The sequence below is a fragment of the Varroa jacobsoni genome, unplaced genomic scaffold, assembly GCF_002532875.2.
Source record: "Varroa jacobsoni isolate VJ856 unplaced genomic scaffold, vjacob_1.0 scaffold_54, whole genome shotgun sequence".
NCBI classification, from domain to species: Eukaryota; Metazoa; Arthropoda; class Arachnida; order Mesostigmata; family Varroidae; genus Varroa; species Varroa jacobsoni.
The window spans coordinates 168,880-195,584 of record NW_019212956.1 but is presented as its reverse complement, the minus strand read 5'-3'; the positions used below and the strand labels follow the sequence as shown (position 1 = coordinate 195,584).

Here is a 26,705-nt window from a genome sequence, read left to right as displayed (position 1 = left end):
CTACCTACTTTATAGAAAAATAACTTTCACAAAATACCATATGCCTACTTGCCAACGACAAGGTGGCTAGTTCATTTTTGTTAAATATCATCCATTATTATACCAATAAAGCTTATACAAATTTATAATGATGAATCGATTTAAACCGCGCTCGTTTTTGTTCAGTCAAGAAAATATATATAGGACGATCAACGTATCACTATCTCTCTGCGTAAATTTAGAAGGTAGTTCCACTCGTACTGTACGTAATTAGTACTGCTCGTAGTATACAATTGCTGTCGCCTTTACAGGTATTGTAGCGACAGTAACAATTCAAAAGCTCACGGGCAGTTTCCAGTCAACGAGGTCTTTAAATGCGAAGTTTTTCATTTAAAAGTTGCGAATTTTTTTAAATCTTGCACGATGTTTTAGGGATTCCTATTACAACGTACATATGACGTAGCTGTTTATGGAAACACAAAAATAAACACTACTGCTTTAATTCTATTGTATTGTATTGTATTTATCTAAGCGACTAATATTAGTATAGGACACATATTAAAGACAATTTTTTTGTTTCATCCAACTGCGAGTTATCAGCCCAAAATGTAGCTTACAAGCAGCAGAAGTAGACTCAGATAATTAAGGCAAAGAATTGCTAGTTTTGGGTCAATTAACCTAAGAAATGATTTTGTTGAAGGAGCTCCTTCTCACATTTCGCAGGGCCCTTCCTAGCATTTCACTACATCAAGATCAAAACACGACACAATCTCACGAACACTTGCCCAAAGTGTGACCAATGACCACTTGGATTCGTATTGCAAGATGACATTTATTCGAAAGAGAAAAATCAAAGATTTTCATACTATTATGAATGTCTATATCTTCCTATAAGTTACGGACCACACTTCCAGCGTTCTCGAAGATCGAGACAGAATACTTTAAACTACAACTTATACCAATTAAATATACAACTTAGTAGGTTTTCTTTCTATCACAGCCCTGTCTCTCACAAGCACTTAATTTTCAACGCTTGCCTAATAATAAGACACTGTATGGTAGACATCACTGTTGAATGTGTTTTGGAAAATATTTTGCATATTAGAAGCGTCATTTTCTAGGAAAAGGACAATTGCATGATTGACTAAGGGCCAAATTGTACAAATAAACAACATTTAATTGTTTTTCTTTTTAGAAAAAGCTTTTGTTTAAATTTAATTTTTCCTCTTCAGAGAGCAAAGGCCCAGTACCTTACACAGATCTTTAACAACTAGCTTCTCAGTAACGATGTTCGTCATAAATACTTTATCCGATTCCGGTCCAGAAGGGAAACTCACACGAAATTCACCGTCTGCTAAGTAGTTTTGCAATTTCTTCGTTTTTTCAGGTGTCCAGGAATTTTTCTGAAAATTTCAACAAATGGTACAGAAACTAACCGGTCAACAATACAAACTTACTTAGTATTAATTTTTGTGTGCCTTTTGTCCTCTTCCATTTCCAACAAAGAAATATCTATTAATTTAATTTTACACCAAAGCGCATTCCCTAGAGTTTTAGGTTGACGCGTCTTATATCAGCATAGCTTATGTAAGTAGAGTGATCAATATCTTAAATATGGAATATACTGCAGCATTTAAAAATCGCGGGACCACTCAAACGCAGGTATTTTTGCCAGCTATTGCAAATGTAGAAAATTCTCACTTACATCGAATTCGCAGCTTGCTAGACTTACACGCGTCGCGAGCGCAGGTACTAGAAATGCTGCAAGAGGCGGCCTTCTACATTCGGTAATATCAACCTGGTATACCGATCTGCCATAGTCGATCATGTGTAAATTGATATGAGATCCATTAACTTCAGTAACTTTTGCGCGTTTTCGATGGAATGTAACGAAGTGTCCTTTCTTGAGACACATAATTTCAGTGCACCGCAGGGATGGTAAACTGTAGATTTCTGATTCCATAGCTTGCCTTTCTTCCAAGGACTCACTGTTTATAATCCAAATGTTGTGCGGATCATTTGCGTGGCTGACCTTGTATGTCGCGTTATCAATCTGAAATATTAAATGTAGACATACTCATTGATTTGTGGCATATTATAAGCAAAATATTCAAGTTATACATAAACGGTAGTTTCTAGCAGTGTTCTGAAGATGGACAACATTGCATAAATAGTAATAATAAGTAGCAAACTCTGCTGAAATAACGAAACGTGATGTTGCAGAATTCATATTATAAAGTCGCCGGTTCCAATTTCACGGGGCGGACACAAATCGATGCGAAGCTTTACTTACGCATTACGGTTCTGTAATTAACCTTATTATTATTATTATTATTATTTAAAGTGCCTATACACGTAGTGCAAGACAAGTACTGAAGTCGTAGGAACGTCCCACTCACTCAGCACGCTACGTATAAAATTAAAAGCCCACAATTTAAGGTGACAGCAAACCGAAGTCCTAAAAATTCGAGGGCCAATGAAAGAGTTTAAGAAAGCGCAAAACGTCGAAACAAGATAGATAATCTCATCTTAAAACCAGCTTCTAATATGTTTATAAATCTTGCAGCAATTTTCGACCAGTTTCAGTCTGACCTCTATCTCTTATAGGATCATTCATGTTAGCACATGAAAAATCTCGGATTATGATATAGGCCGTTGGTTTTTTCAATCTATAAGTTTAATAGAGGACTCATCAGGCTCAAAAACTGATAAACTAACTTGGCTAAAAATTAACCATTCCTCACATGCAGAAAACAAAACTCTGGTTTCAATCATGATAAATTTGTGGTCTTTACTCTAAAAAAACTAGCTTTTTTTTTAATACAGAGAAAAGCGGATTAACACATAATCGCTACAGCAAATTGTGTGCTTGGTTTATTCTTTTAAATATATAAAATTTGTCTTTTACAGGTTAGTTTTAAATGTTAAGCGCATTGAAAAAAGAAAGATTTTCACTTAAAAAAAAAAAAGTAAGATTGATAATCTTACTTTAAGTGCGGTATTCATCGGCATGCTAATAAAATTGGTCGCTTCTTCATCGTACACGATGTCCTTGATTAGATATATTTTCTCATGTACATCCTGCCGTGAGCCGACGAGCAAGACCTGAACCAGCTCTGATCCAACCGCCTTGTCTAGCTTGTCTAACACATTGAGCTCTGGTAGGTGGTCCTCCAGTTCACAAGGAATTGCAAGCTGACAAGTTTTCAGGACACTTTTTGTATTTTTCCCCGTTGGAAGTAAGCGGATATTCTGTTTAGGATCACAAACAAACAGTAAGAGAGTATAGCGGAAGTAACATGAAGATGCTTAATTTGACTCGAAAAATGCCAGTTTTATGCGAAAATAATTTGTATGACTGAATAGCAACTCTTTAAAATAATCCGATAGCGACATGAGATTAGAAATTTCGACTTTTTTAATCAGAGACTGCTTGCTAGCACACATACTTTAAGCACAATCCTAGCAACCATACGTCTGCGAAGATATGATTTCGACTTTACAGTAACAAAATAATAACAATCTATACAGTAAAAAGCAACTTACACATTATGTGTCAAAACAGATATCTCCTGATAATTAAACACTCGTATAATCAAATGACCTTACCTTGCGAGGCACTATTTCTGAGTTGCCGAAATCGAGAAAATATACTTTGACTTGGTCGTTTTTTACGTAACCGTCAAACCTAGCTCGATACAACACATCGTCATAGGGCGCAACTACAATTGTACTGCGCGGACAAAGATGATCATCCGAAGGTTCTTCTTCACAATCGGCCTTCAGAACCTACAAGTTTTTACAAAGTGATTATTCCCATTCTTTTTATAAAACATTCGGCCATACATATTCAAAGAAGGAGTAGAATGTCTCAAATATAACTAACTCAAATCTATCATATTCAGAACTTACTTTGCTAAAGATAATAATCGATTTAATTCTAAATTCGTATAGGTAAACAAATCTGCGTCATCAGGGGTTGAAACATTCGTATCTGGGTTTAGTCTGTTTCTCAGCTCACTTCGCACAGGCGTTCCTCTCTCTCAATTTTATTATAGATTTTCGTGTAAAAGTCAGAAACTGCGAAGCGGTTTCTATGACGCATACTTTGCACTGTTTTGTCTTTTTGAGAAACTTGCCCAAAGGTAACTTTGTTGAATAGAGGACATTCGATAACACCACATAGGTTGTACTGCAAAGAATTTTTTAACTCCATTAAACCGCAAACACCAACATTGGATCTATTTGGACAAAAAATTACTGGATTAAGTGTGACAGATCCCCTTAAAATAAAAGGGGGTACACGCATTCGTATAAGCGCTTGATGCGCGTGTAAAAAAACATCATAAATACTGTCTTTGGGTGGCCCTACCTCATCGCAAATTGCCCTTTGCAGATTGTTGTCTTCTCTGAGCACGATATACACGAAGTGTTTTTCCCTGTCAATGTAGGTAACTTCTGCCAACACGTACCGCCATAAAGGCGGTACCCGTACTTGGAAGGCACCTTTAAGTATTAGTCCGTCGGATTCCCTCGAAGAAAAACTACTGCGCCGGCTTGAGCTGGTTGAAATTGGATCAGTGCCATCTGGTGGATGAAACTCTGCCCCGGTTTGACCATCTCTATCGACCTTGGTTAATTGTTTACCACCATCCTTTAAACCACCCTCAGGATTCCCGTCAAATGAACCATCTTTCGGTTGAGCACCACTTGGATGAGAAGTCTGTGGTAGTCGACTAGCTAAGGCGCCATTGACCTTACTATTGACTTTTTTTTGGCCATCGACACTATTATCACTGAAAATGTATTGCTCTCTGTCATTGAGTTCTAAGTTATAGTCTCTGTTGCAACTAGTATTATTGAATTGCTCATTAACATCGACGAGCTGTTCCGAATGGGTAAATCTCGGCTGATTCATACAGATTTTTTCTATGGCATCGCGAGCCCCTCGGAGTACCTCAATCGTATGCGGTCGAGCATTGAGTTCATTATTCTGGCGTGAAGTTGCCATTAAAGAAGTACTGGAAGGAACAAATTCCGCGGCGTCGTACCTCAAAGGTGTAATAGGTTGCTTCTTGCTGTTAGAGTCACCAGCAGCGTAGTCCTTAACAACGTTGCTAAAGTGGTCCGCCATGGCCGAATCGTCGATATGTGTTGTTGTTACCGTCGTAGTACTTGTCGTGCATACCATAGGCGCCACTAGGGGTGATGAAAATGTCCGAGGCAGCTGTATGCTGAATTCGTCATTGGCGACGTGACGATGTTCTCTTGTGTTTTTAAGAGACAGGAACTGAGTGAGTATACAAACAAATGAGCGGAAAAGACGAAGGAAAATAAACAACATTTATTAGAGAGAACAAAATTGCTAAACTGGAGAATATTGCTTATAGCCGAAAATACAAAATCTTTACAAGAGGATCTTCTACGTTCAAATGAATACGTTATTAAAAACGATAAAAAACATAATGGCATCACAAAAAGTTCTTCCCCAATATGCTTATACTGTAACTGTACTAATGCATTATTTCAGCACCAATATCGTCCTATCTTTTTTCTGTATAGATGGTAACATGGTAGCGTTCAAAGAATGCAACAACTAAAAATATGGCGAGATATTTAAAAAATATGTTCTTCCGGTATGAGATTTGGAGATATACGATAGCTTGAATTGAACGTTATTATCTTAACAGGTTATTTAATTTATATAAATCTGTTCCTAGTCAGTAACGGACCCTGAAATTTGTAGCGGAAGCTTGCTCTGACAATTTGGCATCAGTTTCACTGTTGCCCTGTAGTGCTGAGACTGAGCCATGTTTCATCGGTGGCTTCCCACTAACAGGAATCATCTGGTCTCTGGTTTCCCTAATGACTGCACTCTGATTTTTTGCTCCGACATTAACAGGCAGTTCCTCGACTGGTGTGCATTCACTAACATCTGTGACCGTATCGAAGGAGTTATTACTCACTGCGGCTGTACATGACACCTCATCTGTGGCTGTGGTCCAATGATTACTCGAAGCAGAAGTTAAAACAGATGTAGGCTGAAAAATGCCAGAGTTGAGAGCTATTCGTAAAAGACGCATATTGAATACGCAGGTAGCTAAACTTCGTCCATTTTGCACTGGTTCCACTCGTTCATTTAATAAGAAAAGGTCTTGTGAGTTTATCGCCATTGCGCTGATAAAATACTTTCAAGCAAACGTGTCTGTAAGATTGTCGATTGCTGTACTTTTACATTTTGTTCGTTTTGATTTAATTGCAATCAATTGTAAGGCAAATTTCCTCCAAGTATACTAGTAATTAAAGAATCTCTAAATACTGTGCAATGTTGTATAAAGACCTGATATGCGGAAATACATCGTTCCTCTTTTCTGTTAAACACAGATAACTACCGATTAATAAAGAAATGCAATCCCCTTTGAAGATGGCGGCCAAGCATTCTTGCAAGGCATCTTTAAAAAATTCTCACGTATTCATGTTGTTTTAGAGTTTTCATCATCTAGGCTAACTTTGACGTTTAGTAATCTAGTCAACCATGCAAATTGTTGGCGCAAAAGTCAAAATTAATGAACATAAAGTATGCGTTTAGCGTTCATTTTATTTGATTCTTGCGCTATTTTCAACTAAAACTTAGGTTTCTAAGATTTTGAAATGAATTGTAAATGCTAATGCTTAAATATAAATACCTCGAAATACTTTTAGCTAATTAGGCTGCCCCAAAAACACTTTTTTGTTCTCTATACATGTTTCGGCTACAATTTTTTTAATCACTTTTAAGATAATTAATCGAAATAGTTGTATTTACTTTTCACAACACAGCAGTAAACAGTTTTATGGACGAAATGTTGGTTTTGATTCTTGAGAGCATCTATTCGCCAAACCTAACCCATATTCTAGAAGTATATTTGTATTTGCTATTTGCATCTATATAGCAATTAAACCCAGGCCGCACAGACGCCAACAAAGCTCCTCTCTCATGAATGAATCCAAACTTTTACCAATATTCAAGGTGTGGGTCCACGTTGACATCCGGAGAGGATTCATCACTTTTTCTTTTTACGGCGAGTTTTTCCATACGAATGTATCCATATAACAAAGTATTCGATCCCGGCTAGTACCAACGCTCCCAAACTTATCATAGCTTTTACGTGAAGCCATTTACGTGACATACTAGAATATTTTTTTAATGTTAAAATAGCAGGCTTTCATCATCCTGAAGATGACTCATTATTCCGGTGTTACACGTTTGAGTTGTTTGATGTACTTGATGTAATTCCATTTCCGATACTGATACACAACCATGTAATGCCACTTATTTAGTTACAATTTTATGTAGTCATTGCAGGTAAGAGCAGAAACTTTCATAGTTTAATCCGGACTTCGCTTGTCTTGTACTTTTTTTTTGTCTTGTACTTAATCACGTATAATAAAGGTAGTTAATCTAGTAAAGGTAGTAACCTTTATCTCTGCATTGGTCCGGTTATCTGGCACTCTGGCATATAAATCACTTGGTGCAGCAACTAATATTTTAAATTGACTATGACAGATTATGGCTCTCAAGTGAAATAATATTTACTGCCAACTGCACTAAACGGTGCAGTCATCATTGTAAATACAACCTATTATTTAACGTATTACTTTTCAACTCACCTAGTTTCTAGGATGTCCCCTGGCTAGACAACCGCCAAGAGCATTACGAGGTGATCCCATTCTAAATTATTAACTTGATATGTAAGCCAGTATCGCACGTTCTCTAGTGCGTCTAGTTATGTTCATCGAATACGTATAACAACAATTTCAACAAACTTGGCGTGGCCTATGTTGATTTGCTAATAAATTGCATCAGCCATAGCGCACTATCAGATTAAAACCAATCTAATTAGTGCTGCATTATTAAAGCTGCATTACATTAGCTGTATGAAACGTGCCTTCCCTTGCGTTCAACACCAGTCTGTTATATTAGCACTCAGGCCCTAGTGCACGCTTTCTCATCGTGCCTTAACGAAGTAAGAGACGTGTTTTGCGAAAAAAAAAAAAAGAGGCGCAAAACATCTGTTTTATATGAATCTACCTTTGCTGTATAAAATCTGAGAAAAAAAATAAACACCTGCTATATAGAATACGCACCTGAGTAACATCCTTTTTAACTGGAATAGCCGCGAGTGATGCACGGGTATTTTCAATCGCAAAAACTTGAACTGGAAATTCTAGCATCGATGGCGTGTTATATGTTTTCATGCATTTTATGGCTTGGTTCACGGCCTGGAACGCTTTTTCCAGTGAAAACATTGCCGATTTAACATGTGCGCTGACCTTAAGCGAATAAAACCATCGCAGGATATACGAGATAATGAACAAAAAATTAAGATTAATTTCGAACGTACAGTTAAGTACGCGTGCTGGCGAGACCAGAAGCCATATAATAATATTCTGGAATATCCCATTTTGCTATTTATGCTTCCCAATAATCGATAAGTACCTTTTGTGATGATGCACAAAAATGTTCACTCCACTAACACGTAAGCATTGTCTCACTTTCCCTTAATTCAGTGTAGGTTAACTACATAAAATGTAGATAATCTTCATATAATTTTTCATTGCATTATATTAATAAAAAAATTAATATCAACCATGATGACCGACGCTAGACCTTCCAATTAGGTCGACGAAAAACAAGCAGATTTTGTCATTACAATAGAGTACATGCATGTTAGAGTGATCAAGTTTTACTACGCTTATATCTTTTTATACATTCTAAAATTTTATTGAAAAGTTTTCAGAATACTTTTTACAAGTTACAAGTAAGAATAACAAACGAATATACAAAAAAAACATTTGTTCGTATTGTGTTGTTGTAAAATTTGAATATCGATTTCATCGAGATTATATAATGTGTACTATGCTTGCCAAATTTTTTCGCTGATCTTTGTACAGACTCAGGTATTACAAAAAAAACCTTTTTTTGTCGATAACTCTTTTAGGCTAGCCATGCGTATCAATAGCATTATTTAAGGAAGGGCGCAAACACACACAGTTGTGCTTAGCATGGCTGCTTAATGAAAAAACATTAAATAGAACCTCTTACCTCTTCACAATTTTCGACGCAGTATTCAACGTCTGCTGAAACAACAGACGCTAAAGCTTCCGCACTTTTCGAAGTCAGCTCAATCTTCCATACCAACGCATTAATATCGATCCTTAAATTTGCCAGGCTTGACTGCCAAACAAAAGAAGCCATCCTGGCAACCGTAACGTAAGGCTTGACGGAAACCACTAACTAAGAAAAAACACGGAGCAAATAAGCACTTTACCTCTCAGGCACCATTGAAATAAAATAATAATCATCAGTACTATAATAAAACTATTCTACTTCAACGATGCTTATTTGTGCAATAATTGTTGCTTTGATGCAAGGGGTTTTTAACTGCCTTGTTCTGCAGTTTAGTTACGTGTACGAAGTGTAGCATCTAAATCTTAGCGGCTTTTAATGAGTGAAATAGAAGAAGGCAAAAGCATGGCAACCGGTGAAAAAGGAAGTGAAAGTAAAGGCGAATCGAGGACAACGTGAAGATGATGGAGTGCAGCTTTTTGTTTGAGATGACTGATGGACTGGGTTTGGCAGGCGAGACGTATGGAAACTGGATACCGCCCAGATCTTTGTTTTGTTGCAGTTTCGTGATATTACTAGGTAAAGAAGCATATGGACAGATCAGTCATCGTTAAATACTATAGCTTTAAAAGATACTCAAATACTAATCAGTCATTTTAGGTAAACGACGCAATTTTGAAATTAAAAAAAAGACTTGTTATTCCAACCGTATGACATGCTACCATGGGATCGGTAGCAAAGTGTCATCATTCACTTAAGTTGAAGCGCTAGTAGAAATCACTTACATCAAAAAATATCTAAATTTAGTTCCGTGTGACAGCCTTACTTGCAAAAAATAAATATATATAAAATAAATTTCCGTAAGAATTGTGATGCCGCCGCTTCTTAAAAATAGATGACTATGTTCTTTGCAATTATCATGCACTGTTCATACTATGCCTGCGTATGTAAATAAACGCCGTTTCTAATTAGCTCATAAGAATCTATATTTCCACATTTTTCCGAGCCATTTGTTAGAAGGTTGAAGCTTTTACGCTTCTTGAGTCAAAAAAATCACTTTTCGAGACCTTCTCTAATTGATCAATTGGCTGTATCCCAAAAGTTACTACCGTTTTCAAAAATAAAACGTTTAACATATTAAAAAGTGCATTAAAAACGTACTAACAAATCATTACTAACTTTATTAAAGAATTTATGTAAATTATCATTAACATGTTAAAATTGCTAAAAAATAAACTAAAAAAGTTTATAGCTTACCTTATATAAGTAAGTTGTTAGAAGCATTTACTTTTTAATTGTCGAGCTTTGAGCACTTAATAATTCACTTAATCCATTGCAGGGCAAATGATGTTAGCTTTGATAATAGTATGCATAACGTATTTCCCAGAGACATGGTATCACATAATTTTATACCCACTATAATACGGAGATCTATATTCTATAGCTACAATAGCTGAAGAGATATGAATGTTTGCGTGTACACTAAGAGAACAGTGGCATATTGCATATATGAAGTTCGGTGCCACAACAACGTTGCCCAGTAAGTTTTATTTATATTATTCATAAACATGTTTGTAACGAAAAATTAAATGTAGTTTATATTAATTTTAATTGCTGTACGTACAGTCTTTCAAGACCTTAAAGTTTCTCACCTCGTTTGCAGGGCGTAAACAAAGCAAAATCTCGGTTTTTTTTTTCATAGACAGTAACGGCGAATTCCTTGAATTCGCCACTTTATACGGTACGTTAATAGACGTTACGCTAATAACTCCCGTAACAATGAATTCATGCTACCATGAAACGTTAACTCATAGTGGTTCTAGTCGAAAACCAAAATGCGTCATTTTAAGTTGCGCATATATCGGTGTAAACATGATTGCTGCTTAGTTCGGTTGCGTTTACAATAAGCGCTCAAGTAATATAACACTCACAAGGCTTTCACCAACATGTAATAATAAGATAATTTAATATTCTTATCGAATTAAAAATTTTGAGTAAGATTAAATTAAAAATCCTGCTTGATTCATAATTTTATCTGAAAGACAAACACATTTAACCCAGGCGACACTTCCTAGCAGCTTCTCTGTTACAGCTAATAAACTGATAGCTGCACTGAGCTCCGTGCAGGGAGGGTCCTCCACGTTTACTGAGGACTTTTGACTCGACTGTGCAAGATTTGTGCAAGTACAGGTGCGGAGAGTATAGTAGCATGTCAAGGCTTTGAACGTTTATGGTACATCATAACAATAAAGTGAGTAAGCTGAGACGAGTTAACCGTGCTATCTAATTAGGAAAATATACTCACCCAGTTTGGGTCTGAGCTCTGTCACTAATGCACGATCCGTTTTATTTTGCGATAATAATGTACTTCATAATAAAATACATTAAACTCACTTCTATTTACCAGCGAATAGACGAAATTCATCAATAACAAACGGTCGTTCGTCTGCTCTAGCCGCGGTCATTTCAAATCAGTGATCAACACAGAATCAACAGAAACAATTCTGAAAGTTACAATTAGTCGAAACAATGCATAAAGCATTACTCATAGCGTCGTCGTATTGGTCGAACAAAGCAACGAGCGTAACAGAACTGTAGATCGCTTGCGCGCTATGGATCTTTTATGGAGATATGAAGAATATGGTTAATGGTTATGCACTTACTATTGGTATTATAGCACGTGCTATATTTATAACTATAGCAACTGCAGAGTTCATTTTTCCTATACAATATACAATCACATTTCAACCTAGCTCGTAATAAATGTACAAATATAAAACTAAAACAACCTACATTTCAATAACGGTTCCTATTCCCGTCATCCAGCTCTTGTTGCTGCCAGCCCCATGTACGTGTATTTTGTGTACACTAGCGTATTTTTCAGCTAGAATTGCTCTCTCCGATTGTGGTAAGATATAGATATCCAGTTTCATTAGACGTTGAAGTGGTTTTGCCATTTCGACCAGTGCCTCTATTAAACGGTTTGCGCGTTTAAAGCGCTTCGTTCCCCAACATAATTTCAGTGGCGCGTTCGTAATCCTTCGAGGTTGTTCTTAACAGTTGGACTCAGCCGTCATCTAACTCCATCTGAAGTTCGTTGTAATGCTACCTATGTTTATTTTCTTCGGAAGAAAACCTGTTTTATAGAGTTAACAACGGATGAGCATTTATTTGAAATATTATTTGAATTGAAGTTGCAATGGTATTTTAATTAAACGCATTTTTAAGTAAGTATCATTGTAAACAATACACGAACTGTACGTTATAAAGGAGTCAGGATTGATAGATTCCAAATTCAGATAGATAGTAGTGATATCCTGTGTTACCTGGTTTCATTTTTATCATTTCAAGATAGTTATATCAGGTTGTGAATATAATCCTATTAGCTTGGCCCTCTAAGGTGCTACCAAAAAAGTCACACGACAGCCTCACGTATGTTCTAAACGAATTTTTCACTAGACAAGAGATACACTCAAACGTATTGACACCATAGGTATACTACTGAGGCTTGTACTGCACGACAGGCAAGCACGTAGTTAGACCTCTAAGGGCCTAAAGTTACTGCCTAATTTTTGCAGTGCGATGCTAGTTTCAGCTCGTTGCTATGTCGCCGGATAAGCACGGGGAACTAGTTATTTAACAGTATCATTATAAGATAATTTCTTTTTTCCTAGTGTGAGGCAAACTCGGTTAGCTTCCGGCTGAAAATTTGTGAGCTAAAGTGTACATTAGATAGAATGATATTGTGTCGAACATCGTAATGGGTGTCTTAGTAAGTACGACGTAGACGTGAAAGGCCGGCCGCGAAGAAATGCAAAATTAACTGCGACGGTATTATTCGTTATTAATAATTTTTAATCAATTATTAGTATTAACAATGGAAATAGTATAACCGCCTTTAGAATTTACAATTAGTTAATGTATTCCCTGTTACCAAAGTTTAAATGGAGTAACTGCTGAATACATTTAAAAATGGTAGCTAATTTCCAATTCAAATATAATTAAATTTAAACAAGCTTTATTTGAACATTAGGCGCTAAGACAGCATCAGTTTGAAGGAACTGAGGTCAGTCTAGAATTACCTGACAGGTTCATGTAATATAATTAGCATATTAAATGTTTTAATTCTCGACAGTATATAGTTTTCAATGCTACATGCAAGAATTGGTAAATAGTTTTAAATATTTTCTGTCTGTATTGGTAATTCAGGGCATTCACTACGTATTCTAACTACCCGCTAGCAATGGTCGATAATAATTTCTAAAAAGATATCTACAAAAATCTAGAAGTACATATTGGAGAAGCTTCTATCTGAGACCGAATGACGAAAACTTTCTATGCGTAGCTTGAGAAAATGATTAGCCCAGGTTAATCTTCGTCCAACTATCAAACCAGGGCGTTGTGCGGATGCATTTAATTTAACGACGTCCATCAAGATTCGTTGGATTGCTTGGTATATTGATGAAGCTTTAGGAGATTATAAAGGGGACACGTTCCATTTTAGAAATGTTTGCAGAAAAACTAAATGTAACGTAGCTACATTTAACGTTCTCAGAGTCACAGATGTCTGCGTTACAAGACGATCTGCGAATCTTCCTTATGAAAATGAAGGCGTCGGAAAAACAACTGGTATATAATCCGTTTTTGCGGGACTCAGTACATTTATATAAATGATAAATATAAATGGGCCTAGGAGTGAATTTTGAGGAATCCTTCTTTTTGTTGAATAGTCATTCGAGATAGTATTCGCCAGTGCATACAGTTGAGAAGTGGTTGATCAAGTCACATGTGAACCAACTGCATATTACACGAGAAAAATCATAGTTCTGGAAGGACATCGTGCGAGCTTGAGTGAGAAGATTTTGCGATATCACCTAAAGCCAGAAGGAAGGCGTGTTCTTCATCGCAAAAGAAGTGAGTGATGTAACTTCAGATATTATAGAGGGCTAGAACACAGGAGCGCGAGCTACATCGAACTGAAGAAACATTTACTGTTGGAAAGTGAGCTGCAGAATGACAAAATCAGTTGACGTTCGACACATCTTGCAGAAAGCTTCACACGGGTCACACACTCTTACCTTTAACTAACTTGGAAGACCTTTAGCGCTATTAAAAACAACTGTCTGAAGAAATAGGCTAAATTTTGTGCTAATCATGTGTAAATTACTGGAGGATTTCACAAGGAACAACAGTAAATAAACCAGTGAAGTCAGCTTTCACAAACATGTCAAGTGACAAAGTTAGTTCTTCAGTAATAATTGAAAAATTAAAGGGAAGCTAGACAAGACGAATGCTATCTGATTGATATTTGTTCAGTGCTCCGTAATATGCATGTTTACGCTTCTGCTCGAACTTTTTCTGTACGTATCAAGAACTCGCCTAGAGTGTCGAAACTACACCGCAATAATTTGGAGATTAGCTATTACAATGAATAAAACTGTTTACCAAAAAGGCAGTATTGTGAATATTATTTAGGGTACCTTTTAAGCAACTACCTGTGAAATGAAAACTGGTATATTAGTGACTGATCAACAAAAACAAGTATCAAATAATATATTTCGACAGAAGTTCTCATCGGACTTCTCGGGAGGGTTCCACGGGTGCTTGTCAAAAAACTAATAAGAGCAAGAATAGGATAATAACCAGAGATAGTGTGGGATTGTATAATTATCGAGATGATTCCCATCACAGGCGCAGCAAAAATCAAAGTTACATAGCTTATACGCGTTTCCTAATCTTATTTCGTTGTTCCGTAAACTACGGATAACCCGAGGATTCCTAATCTAAAAATCCATATTCAAGTTACCAAAGACAATCATGGGTATATCTTGCAAGTTGATTGTCATATCAAGTATCTCAATTCATGTGTAAGAGCCTTGGGGATTGTTCGAGTAAATTCCGGTTTAGAACGTTCAGTTTACGTAAACTTGTCGCACACGAGTGCTACGCACGTTCACGTGCAAATATAATTTACTATTTTTATTTACTACCACTAATTTTTTAGCCGAGGCGAATTTTTTTTTATTTAATATGAAGGACAACACAGGGAAACGCTTAGTGTTGCTAACAGTACCAACAGATATGGCCATAGTTCCGTCGATTTGGCTTTTCCGTGCATTTGCTCTAGTAAAAATAGCCTATCGTCCGTCAGCATCTTTGTTGCTGCTATCTTTTCGCCAATGCTTTTTTGTTCTTTTTGATGTTCGTTAGTGGCCTCCCAATGGTTTTTCTTTTCTGGATATGCTTGTATTTTTCCCGTGCAATCCCCTGTCGTATCGTCTTACGTTAAAAAAAAAATCCTTTCTACCTCTAAAATTATGTTATCAAGGATACGATATTGTTCCAATTTAAAAATAAATCAAATAATAAAAAGTTTAATCTGAGTTTTCTTAGAATCATTCGTTCTTACTCGTCTTTTTGATCAACGCCTTCGTTATAAAACCTTCTTGCTTAATCGAATATTACGATGCTATGCATACTCAGTAAGGCTATGGCGTTCGCTAACTTGGAAAGTATATTTGAGGATCTGTTCTGGCTCGGATTGATTTTCAGAGGACTCGACCGTAGAAAGATATACCTTCTTCTGACAGGTCGCTTAAAGCAACCAAGATTATTCGACGTGATCATCTTGTTCTTAAATTATTTATAGAGTGATCTTTGCGCCCTTCGAGCTGCAAATAGGCGAACGAATCCCAAAGTATACATTGCGCTGAGAGATATTTGAAGTTAAATTCGGAACAATATGGGTCCATCTTTTACTTTGAATGGCATTTGTCTGGCAAAGCTCCGTGAATAGGTAAGAGTTAATTTGTACTCTAGTCGTTAAATATCGACATCATTTATGATGCACATACTTACCATACATTTTTTTAGGTTTTCAGGCCATTTAGATCTTACCTATACACAGAGTGAATTTATGTCACTCCAAATCAATCCATCCTTGTGTGCGTGATATATGCATATTAATTATTATCAATTGTGGAAATGATGTACATGGCTAACTAAGAACAATGAATGGTAAGTTGTAAACAGGTTTTTAGAGACACATTTGTTATATATTGAAATACAATGCCAGAGGTTCAATGGCAATGCGATATTGTGCTCGACAGTTCTATAAATAAGCGCAGGCTGATCATAAGATTCGCGAGTGTAGTTGAGTTAAGAACAAACTTTTACGATAAAGGTGATGAATATTTTTATTGTTTTAATATTGTTTTATTGTTTGATCCGCTTTGCCTGAAGGAACTCAGGAGTATAAAGCTGTCCGGTGTAAGTGATCGACAGTGACTCACAGCCATTCATTATCATGCTGTTTCCTGACACTATGAGCTAAATGGAATGGTCGGTTGGTAGAACTAACCGCGGATGTTGTTTTGTATTTTACCCCCACCGTTTGTATTCAATACGCTTTACCTTTACACAATTCATTTTTATTACTCGCCCTATCCGACTCCTACTGATGATTTTACCATACAAGCAAAACTATATTAAGTTGTTTCTATTATACTTTAAACCAATCTCCAACTCGACTTCGTTTAATACTAGAAGATAACTTAAAACAGCTTCGAGTTTGAGGTTCTGTTGATATCCAAGTAATTCGCAGGTAGGTACCGTATTTACAGCATTGCCGGCAAGGGTATAATTTGAGGTTTCTTCGCTACTTTTGTATGCACCTATGCCCCAACCAAATTAAAAGCTAGCCCCTTAGCATACCATTGATCGTGTCTTCTGCTGTTCAACTGATAATATTACGTATTCCTTAAAACACTACGAGGGCTACATGAATTTGATATTATAATACTTTAAATAAAGAAGGGACTTTCCGTGTTTTGGTAATAGCTTCAAGTAGCGCTAAGTTTATCAGGCGCGTGTTTACTTTAAATAGTTAGCATATAATTTTTCCTTTTTCATTTGTGATATTCTAATCAGCTTTTGACCTCATTAAAACGGACTCCGCTATGGATGTATGCACTATGCTCAAAGACAATTAAGGGAATCATGTAGTTTTTTATCGCTTTGTTCCTCGTCTCCTTCGTATATAAGGGAAACCAATTTCGTCGAACAAAAAATTCTGTTAATCCGTTTAAACTTTCAAGATTACTTTTTGAGCTATCCAGGTTCCTTCGATACTTTAATCATACGGCCGTTCACTTCAGGTGCCCAAAGTAATGATCAAATGGTCTGAGGAATGAACGGGTTCATTATGATACGGCGTATCTTTAAAGCTGTCGATAGTCATAAGCGTATGTCGGAATGGCTTCAAGGGTTCTCTGAGAAGGCAGCAATGTCTTGTGATGTCTGGCTACGTACGGTATCTGTTAAAGTAAAATTTACTCAGAAAACGTAACTTGTACAAGGCATAAGTGCATGTATCAAGTGGAACTGAGTGGTTCAATCGCTTAAAACATTGGCCTCCTCTTATAGTTTTCTTTTTTTTTTTAACAGAGAACGAATAGTATAGGAATAACTCCTGAAGTTGTGCTAAGATCTTCTATCTATCCTACAGTTATGTATGGAACTCGACCAGATGGTAAAATGCAGCCTTACTATAGGTAAACTATCACGCACAGCTGAATGCGTCTCTTAGAGTATATGGTAATTCATTTTTCTAAAACTTTGTTAGGCGGGTGTTTCACTAATAATTTTTGCGTTTTTTGGTGAGTTAGTACCATTAACTTGAAAGAACATCCTTCTTAAGTTTCAATAATGATCGAAAGCGTTTTATTGCTTTTTATTGTCCGTTGACTTTGATCGAAAGTAGATCTATTTATTTTTCTATATATATATATATATAGAATCTTTAGATAACTGTATTATAAAACTTGATTCATTCTCTGGAAAGGACAATGTAATTAGGTCCGGAAGCCGTTTATATATTTTGTATATTTTTGCCGGAGTATATATTTTGTAGCACAATTATTATTGTATAATTATTTGACTGAAATTCGTCAACGAGATTTAAGCTCATAACGCTTCAGATTTTTCGTCGCTTAACTCAAGGCCATGAAAAGTGGTCACTATAAACATTAGTACAGGTTACACCACATGTTGCTTTATTTTTAATGGAATATGTTCTGACAACTGAATCTTAATTCGGACCATTCAAATGGCTGTAAAATAGATATTATGAATTAATGTATCGCACATAAGAACTTAGTTGTGAATATATTACATAATAATAAACATCTGACGTTGTTGTCTTCCATTCAAATAGTCAGTACCAGCTACAGTATTTATATTGCTCTTTACTAGCGTAGGTGAATAGGTTTATGTATCTATGTGATTAAGATCAACTACGTAGGTCGTTTGAATAGTATAAAATACAAAGAACACCATATAACAACCGTTTTAAAGTTAAAAAACTGTTAGCAGGAGAAGCATCGTTCTGCTTGATATACGACATTAGGACGAAAACGGGACAGTTTTTACGAAGAAAACGGACCGAAAAATATAGATGAAAGGCCTGCTATTACTGTCAAACATTTTTTTAGAGTAAGCATTAATTCCAAATATAAATAAAAACATAATACACTCAATAATCAAAAATTAATAGTTCCAAATAAAAATGTAATACACTCAGTTGTTTTTCAAAAGAGGATAGTTCAAACGACGGCCCAATTAAATTCAAATCTCAGGTTGAAACAGATTTTACACTCACACCGTATTTCTGAAAGGTCGCAAACGTGTTCTATCACTAGAAGATTAGCCTGTCTATAACATTGCGCAATATATTTCTTCGACCTGAAGGACAGCATATTGAGACACAGAAGAGTTTGGTACTTCTATAAACAATAACGGACTTCTAGTTTTTTACAAACGGACAAGTATTTTTTCAAGCAAAACTATTTGTTATTATTTTTGACTAGATTCAATTTGTTGTGTAGAAAAACTACTGCATAAATATCTACAAACCGAAGCGTATTGAATCTGTTCCAGAGTTTGAGATCTGTTTCATTAGTTTAAGCTCTTTTACTTGTGCTAGCCCCATCTGTGCCTTGAAGCCCAAGGTCTCTTCCAGGTCTGCTTTCAACAAGTTTTCTTGCGTTGCAAACACCGTTTCTCTACATGGCTCTTCTCGACACGTCCATATGAGTACACGATGGGGATTTACCCGAGGGACGGAAAGTCTTTCAGGTCTTCTACTGGATTTGTGAAATAGGAGCTTAGCTGGTTAGCTGTCTAACCCTTATTTTAAAGGACGAACAAAGGGGTAAGCCTATGAGAAATAGATGGTTTGTTTTTAGTTGAATTGAGAGAGAAAGTTCTAGCGATATAAGAGACGTTTAAACTCGACGTTTAGAAAGGTCCAAAGCGAGAAAGATGTTTTTTCAAGGAAAACTTTCGACATCACTGTCAATACGAAACCTGCTATTGAACTGTATGCTTCCATTCCTTGTACAAATGTCGGTCTTGTTTGTCTACAATAAATGCATCACTCCAATAAACGGTAGATAGCCAGCTACAGGAAGTAAGGCGACGTTTTCACCTATTTAGGAAATCCGTATTAAGCAAATTCGGTAAATTTCAATTTCGATAATTTTTTAACTAGTTGGGCTGGAATGATAATTTTTAATATGTGTTTAAGCCACTCTCATTTATTGTTTACATAACTGGCTCAGTGCTCTACCAGCTTCCAGACAAGCGTCTATAAAGCTACAAACCATTCACGTTATCATATGTAATTTTTTCATCTATAGCTTTCCAAAGCAAATCAATTGTTTATTTTTTAGGAAAGTACCGTAACTGTATGGATTTAGGAATTGAGGCCAACGTTAAAGATTCTCAATCGAGGACGTAATTGAAGCATAACGATAAGGTGTATCGTTGTCATTAAGTAACCAAATTGCGCGCTTTCGGTTACCGAGTCAACGTTACTTTTCATACTGACACATGCTCCTTGCGATCATTACAAGCGTTACCATCATTTTACATCTGAGCCAAGTCGACGATGCCATTAAACTCCCCGAAAAATTTCTTACCGGGGCGACGCATGGTTTTTTGCTCGACTGGCGATAGGTTTTTGAACCGTATGATCCAGGCCGGTTCTTTTTTAATCAATTTCTATATTTTCAGTACTTAGCTGGTAATCCTGTAACACCTTACATATGATATGCCAGTTTAAGCCGACGAATTTCAATCTTTGCTCTCGCCTAGAGCCTCCCTGCCTTCACTCATCTTCGATGAATTTTCGCAGTGCTATGGGCTTTGAGGAGCAAAACTTCGGCTACCGAATGTCGAGTTTTACGCTAAAAAGCGTTTTTTTCTGAAATTAGTATTTCGTGAAGTAAGCCCAATTGGCCTTCACTCACAAGTTTCTAGAAGACATGGAGTATTTACCAGCCCTCGTATGCTAGCGACGCGTAGTTTAAGAGTTTTTCAATAGCAGAGTTCGCCGGATTCCTCTGTAACAGGCTGAGAGGTTAAATCTAGAATTTGCCCATTTGCTTTTATTCTATAGGATCGCATGTACCAGTTCACCCTGCTTCTATGAAGGGTATATTTGAATTAAGACGCAATGTGAATTATAAGTTAACTGAAATGTATTTTATTAGTAACACATTTTCAAGAGCATGCGTTAAGTATGGTTTAGCTATTATTCGAAGAGGGAAGGTTTTTGCAAGTTTAGAAACCACAAGGTAGGCTACGTTTAGATTGGTAAATATTATATAATTGTATTAGATGTGGAACAAACGGCTCTTTCAATTAGAGGATCAGAATCAGAAGCGTGACTTTACGTTGATGTTCACGTACACCGAGGAAAAATTATGTGCTCCCTAATGAACAAAGTCTATAAAAAAATAAGCTGTTTTCAATGTGTCTATCCATAGATACTCCCGTTGCTTAAAGTGAATGGTGTAACAATAGTTACGATGTACTATTATAGAACCATTCGTGTAACAAGCTTATTATATTTTTAGGCGAGGATTTCACAATATCTATTATATTTTGAATCCTAATGGTGTAATAGACATGGACTAATTATGAATAGTTTTGAAGTTCTTGAAAGGTTTGGTCAGCAAGTCCCTAAGTTAGAAGCGACTTTCATTTATTCACCTTTACTGGTAGTAGGCAGGCACTTCATATAACCTAACCTAACCACACTATATTTTGATATCACAGAGAGTATGCAGAATTATTTGAAACGCTGTGTCATATAGATTATACGAGTCTTTTTGAGTTCGTAAGACTAATTTATTAATTATAAAATACTAAGTGCTAAAAGATTACGCCGGGGATGATATCTATTATCAGTTCTTCACACCTGGGGTACCTAGATATATCGTTGCGTTCGTGGAAATCTAGTTTTCTTCAGAGTCTACGGCGGAACCCATGCAGCAAATCGACTGACGACATGTCTGTTTAGCCGGTTCGACAATTTCCACCCGTTGTTCTTCACCGTACCCGGAGCAAAGTAATCCTTGTCAATCTTTGCGAATTTTTGTTTTCAGTTCCTAGGGTTTGTTTTGGAAGCTTCTGTTGCTCGGAGCTTAAACCGATGACATAGGTAGGGGAATAGAAGTAGCGAGTCGGCTAGGTGACATGCAAGGCGATATTAGATTACTATTTGTAGTCCAAGAGCTCCTTTAAGGAAACAGGCCTTAACGCAATTTTATTGTTCGAGCTTTTCCACTGTAAAATCTTCCTAAGTGCCTGGTATCCCATGCATTGCAATCGGAGCTACTTTGAAATCAAAGAAGCTAGAAGCGGCTGGAAGAGACAAGCGAGGGAAAAATCCGATCGTCCATATGGCCAACACTGACTTCCTGCATTTGTCGGTCACGTACGCAATAAAATACCTGCTGTGTGCAGAGAAGAGCAATCTCCAATGTGGAAACGGGCTTACGTAGGCAGGGAACAACCTGACGACGTACAAAATGTCAGTGACCGCTGTTCTGCCTCGCCTTGTAAACTTTATTGCTTCCATCTTGGTCAGAATTACCGTCGGTCTCAAATCTGTAGCTGCTGCATGCTGTCGGGCTAGAGCTTGCTGCACTTAAAACCTGTTCGATCCGTATATCACTATATCTTCCGCATACAAGACGACTTTAACTGTCTTCCTCAACCCTCTTATTTGACCAAAGAGGTCCTTCAGCGAGAGAGAGAATAAGATTGGACCTAGGCTGTTCTCTTGAGCCAGGCCACTTGTCGATCCTAAAAGCAGAAGTTTGGTTTCTCCGATTCCAATAGCTATTTCTTTGCGTTTTGCAGCAAGGAGGTTGAACACATTCATAGGGGTACCTATTTCGGTCAGCGTGAGCATAACGTTGTCGCTGGGTGCAGAGCCGAAGGCTGCCGTGAAACCGACGGAGACCGCGTATGACAGATTAAGCAGCATGGCCGATGCTCTCTTGGCATCGGCCATCAGCATTTCACATCTTGTCTCAATTATTATTATTGCTTACTGTATTGCTTCAATCTCCTGATCAGCAAACCTGAGAGCAGTTCATAACAAACGCTTTCTTTCGCTACTTCCTGTCACGACGATTGAACAGACACAACAGAACACAGTTGAACCGCCCCTTCCCTTCTTTTTGGGATCACTAACAGGGTAGCATCACTTCACTGGGCTAAGAGTCTAGTCGCATGTAAACATCAAACAATGCTATTCAGCACATTACTAGAACAATGACGCATTTAAGATGTTCGTTGCAGATTAGTTTGGCCTGGCGGCGTTCTCGTTCCGTAGGTTTCCCAAACCTCACATTAGTCCCCGCACTATGAAGTCTTGTTAAAATATTACGATGTATTGAGATTCCCTCTTTCCACGCTGCATTGGAAATGGGCATCGCGTGTGGTATCGTATTCCTTGATGCAATGGCTGCACTGTGCACTGAAAAGTTTCATCCGGGTGTTGCGCGTAAATTTTAGTGTTCATCACATTGGGTATAATGACAACCTCGTGGGTGCGACATCTAGGCATCGTAGTGGAGCTTGACGTTTAGCACTCCATGCAAATACAACTTAAGCAGTAAAATATACCGCTTTTAATATATGAGCACGAATACTTGCGCTCTCTGAGAAAAATTGATTTTCACCCTAAAACTTTACCCTATCTCTGGCTGCGTTCGTCGCAAATATATTGACAACTGAAGGTCCTGCTTGTTCTAAGAGACTCGGTATCGAGGTGAAATTGACTACCTAGCAACCAAAAATCTGCGGGTGTGTTCGAAAACGCTGTTCTCGAGTCCAGATCGGCAAAACGAGCGTTGAAGCTGCAGGCACTGACCACAGAATAGGCAGAATGGGATGGCTGGCTGGCTTCTTCACCAATGCGTACGGTTATTATAAATCAGCCGGCCGAACATAGGCTGCTACAAGGCTTAACCACGTAAGGCAATAGCGGTGTTCTTTACTGGGTACAGCGTGGGATACTTATACTACGGCGTCGTGGTCTGTTGCTTTTTGTTGCCGGGCAAAAACAGAAATGCGCTAAGTTAAAAGGGCTGGTTGCTTAGCTCTCTGTTGGAACGAAAGTGCCTGTATTGTTCAGGGCTTCCGGGAAAGAAGCGCCAGGGTTACAGACACTCACGATTCGGCTGTGTAATCCCTAGCGCCTTCTCAAGGTCCGGCCTTGATTTAGGCTCCGTGACTACCTTTGCGAATCGATCGTGACAATCATTAAGACACCGCGTACTGGAGCATATACTGCAGTCGTCAATGCTGCCAGAATTTACTTTACGAAGTCCTCAGCTGTTAGTGGTAGTGGGACTCGTCGCCTATCATTTGGCCAAACAGGTTCCGTGGGATCTAGTGATACATGAAACAACTTAACAGATAGGTAAAAAAAGATCATCAGAATCGTTATGTTGTAAAAATGGAAGGGGATATGGCTGCAGGATAAGGTGCGTACAACCAAAATTACAAGGAGACTAGTCAAAGATGTTAGCGCGTGGGTCACAAGAAAGCACGGTAAATTTACGTTTGGCCTATCGCAAATACTCAGTGGGCATGGATTTTTTTGGAAACGATCTATCTAGAATAAATCACCTGACGCCGGTTGCAGGTACTCTACGAAGTATAAATGACATCATTGAACATTTTCAGAGTGCGGTCTGACAGCTTTTGAGGATCTCTTAGTAGAACTAGAAGGTGAATGGGTTCCTTCTCCACATCTGAGAATAAACAATTTGGTTTTCAGAACGGTGTATTTCTTGTTCCACGTTCTGTTAAATGTATTTATTACAGATTGTTTCTCGAGTCTTCATAAATCTGTAAATTGGAAACGAAAGGACTGAACACTTTATTGATGTGTACAGTTCTTCAGGTAGTTTAAACGTGCGCGAAGAGTAAGACGTGTAGTCAAAAGTTGTCCACAGACCGTACTATATATGCGTAAAATAGTTAAAAGCCGATACATTCATTTGACTCTAAACAGAAGCTCGGCCGTGGCCTCTGTCTTTGGCCTCGCCAATAAGTTATTAAGCTCAGAAAGCGCTTAACGTTTTGACATCGTAAGCTCTTTCTACTTCTCCACTGTTGTATTTCCTTCTGGGTATTTAGCTCTGGGACTTTCTTCTGCGCTGGCTAGACGAACAGATCTATCAAGACAATATGGCCTAATTTTTCCCCTCTGTCAATAACATCCTCAACATCCTTCGAATTTCCCGAAGAACCTTGGGCACAGATAAAGACTAGTAGATCGGATCGGCGTCATAGGTCGAAGTCCTAAATGCCCTTCTACCCAGACCTAAAACAAACCCTTAAGCCATACTCTCTAACATGTAGAAACACTTCAGTATACGCTACCCGTTCCTGTACCCGTTTCATGTTCTCCTTGAACATCCTAAGTGAACGAGCGTTTACTACAGCTTCAGTCGGTTATCAAACAAACCTTGTTCAATTTCCTAACACTAAGCATCTTTGTCATTTCGATCGATCGTACAATGGTGTGGACGATGTCATAAGATTCACCAAAATAATTACCGATAGGGATATTTTCTACCTACCTTCTGCATTGGATGAACAGTTAGTGTCGCTCTATTTGCCCTGCTGGGAAAAATAGTGGTTGACACAGCGGCTCATGGAGTTCAAAGCATTCATCATACCCTCCAGGGCAGCGCTCTGAACATTATAGCATTGGCAATAGCCAATGCTAATAGACAATAACAGCGATAGACCTAAATGATTGTTCATTGCAGTATTGTACAGTACGTTTTTTATTATTATTATTATTATTAGTATATTTGTAACACACTAATAACCATCACTAATATTGCTCACCACGATAATCGATTTCTTTTCTTCGATCGATTTTATAATTTTTTTTTTTATTAGCTTCACTATTAGTAGCACTGGTGATGATCAGTCGAGTAGGCAATACCGGGATATTACTTTGTATCCAAGGGGAATAGTTCAAAGGAACTCAAAAATTCTTTGTGATGGAAATTTTGCATTGCCTGACTAACTCTTACATAAAGATGTACCTAGCTCATGCTTTAGAATACATCACATTATTATACTGATGTTGATGTCTATCTCATAAATTAAGAGAGGAATATTTGAACTCATGAATATCTTTACTGAAAACCTGTCTAAGAAAGCGATTGCTATCAAGAGCTCCCGGTTTCTGGCGGCAAAGCGCCATGCGAACTTGGCGAGTGTATATTCAGAACATTTTAATGCCAAAAAAAAAGGCAAGGTAATAAATACCTCAAATATGTGTTCATTACAACGATTTAACAATCTGTGCTTTATGTGTCTTACGTCTACTGAGAGATATACTACGCTTTTATATTGTGGTTGCTGCTAGTGGTCTAAAAAACATGGAAAACCACTCATTCTTAATACATTTATAATTCCGTCATAAAGTTTTAGGTAGAACTTAGTTTTTTACCTAGTCTGTAATAAGTATTACCTTGTGACTAAACCCCAATCAGACGAAGCTATGCGTAAATGCTACTTTTATAGATAATAGAGTAGAAATGAGCGATAAAACGTATCAGGGATGACTTGCTGCTTTGGCGTTCTTGCAAATCGAGCAGGTTCCACATGCGTCGTCATGTCAGCTCACTTGAGTCCTTCTATTGTGTTCGAAATGTCTACACAACAATCTGAAGTCTAACACCTCACAGTATGGAAAGAGCAAACACCTCGCCTTTAGGCTGGCTGCTTGTACAGGTTATCATCGGACGTAGCAAGTTATCTGTATGTAGTGGAATAGTTCCATTATTGTCTACTTTATACGAACCTTACACAGACACTTTACGAAATCATTATGAAGGCCCTGTTTGTTTGTTGTCTCTATTGGCTTGGCGGCTATTCAGGGTAAGAGGTTTCATTTTATGCCCTGTACTGGAACTCACGTTTTTGGTGGGCCCTGTATTTGATTGGACGGAATCAAAATCGTTGTATATTAAATAGAAGTTAGCTACCAAAAGTGTATAGCTCCATCAGAATCCGGCATCGGTAAAGCAAGTATTGATGTCACCGTGTTCACACGAATCTACTCAACGTAATCAAAAGTAATCTTCTTCGTTTGAGTGATAAGGACCATATCATGGTGTCATAGTAATAACATCGAAGAAGCAGAATTGCGGGTGGGAATTTTTAGGTGACTGATGATGCCTAGGTGAGTGCATCCCAAACACATTCAAATTACTGCGTTCTATTTGGAAAG

General features: G+C 37.5%; 1 protein-coding gene and 1 long non-coding RNA gene across 8 annotated transcripts in view; one reads left to right on the top strand and one right to left on the bottom strand.

Moving 5' to 3' along the window:
- Positions 1 to 750: 750 nt before the first annotated feature.
- On the bottom strand, positions 751 to 11,502 carry LOC111260975 (uncharacterized). Of its 4 annotated transcripts, XM_022834131.2 has the most exons (10): positions 10,346 to 10,412; positions 9,065 to 9,256; positions 8,107 to 8,292; positions 5,712 to 6,020; positions 5,031 to 5,269; positions 4,352 to 4,775; positions 3,589 to 3,768; positions 2,968 to 3,231; positions 1,685 to 2,032; positions 751 to 1,382 (listed from the first exon to the last, which is right to left on the bottom strand). In XM_022834131.2, the coding sequence occupies exons 1-10, from the start codon at positions 10,370 to 10,372 to the stop codon at positions 1,194 to 1,196; spliced, it is 2,358 nt and encodes a 785-aa protein (XP_022689866.1). In that variant the 5' UTR covers positions 10,373 to 10,412; the 3' UTR covers positions 751 to 1,193. The 4 variants fall into 4 exon arrangements, with proteins under 4 accessions (XP_022689866.1, XP_022689852.1, XP_022689850.1 ...); XM_022834117.2 differs by lacking the exon at positions 10,346 to 10,412 and adding an exon at positions 11,394 to 11,502 and having other exon boundaries at positions 4,352 to 5,269; XM_022834115.1 differs by having other exon boundaries at positions 4,352 to 5,269.
- Positions 11,503 to 12,002: 500 nt separating this feature from the next.
- Positions 12,003 to 26,705, top strand: part of LOC111260945 (uncharacterized) — a 32,834-nt gene continuing 18,131 nt past the window's right edge. For all 4 annotated transcript variants that reach the window (XR_002680657.2, XR_015311305.1, XR_002680663.2 and 1 more), the window contains exon 1: positions 12,003 to 14,002. This is a non-coding gene — a long non-coding RNA (uncharacterized LOC111260945). The remainder of the gene's footprint in view (positions 14,003 to 26,705) is intronic.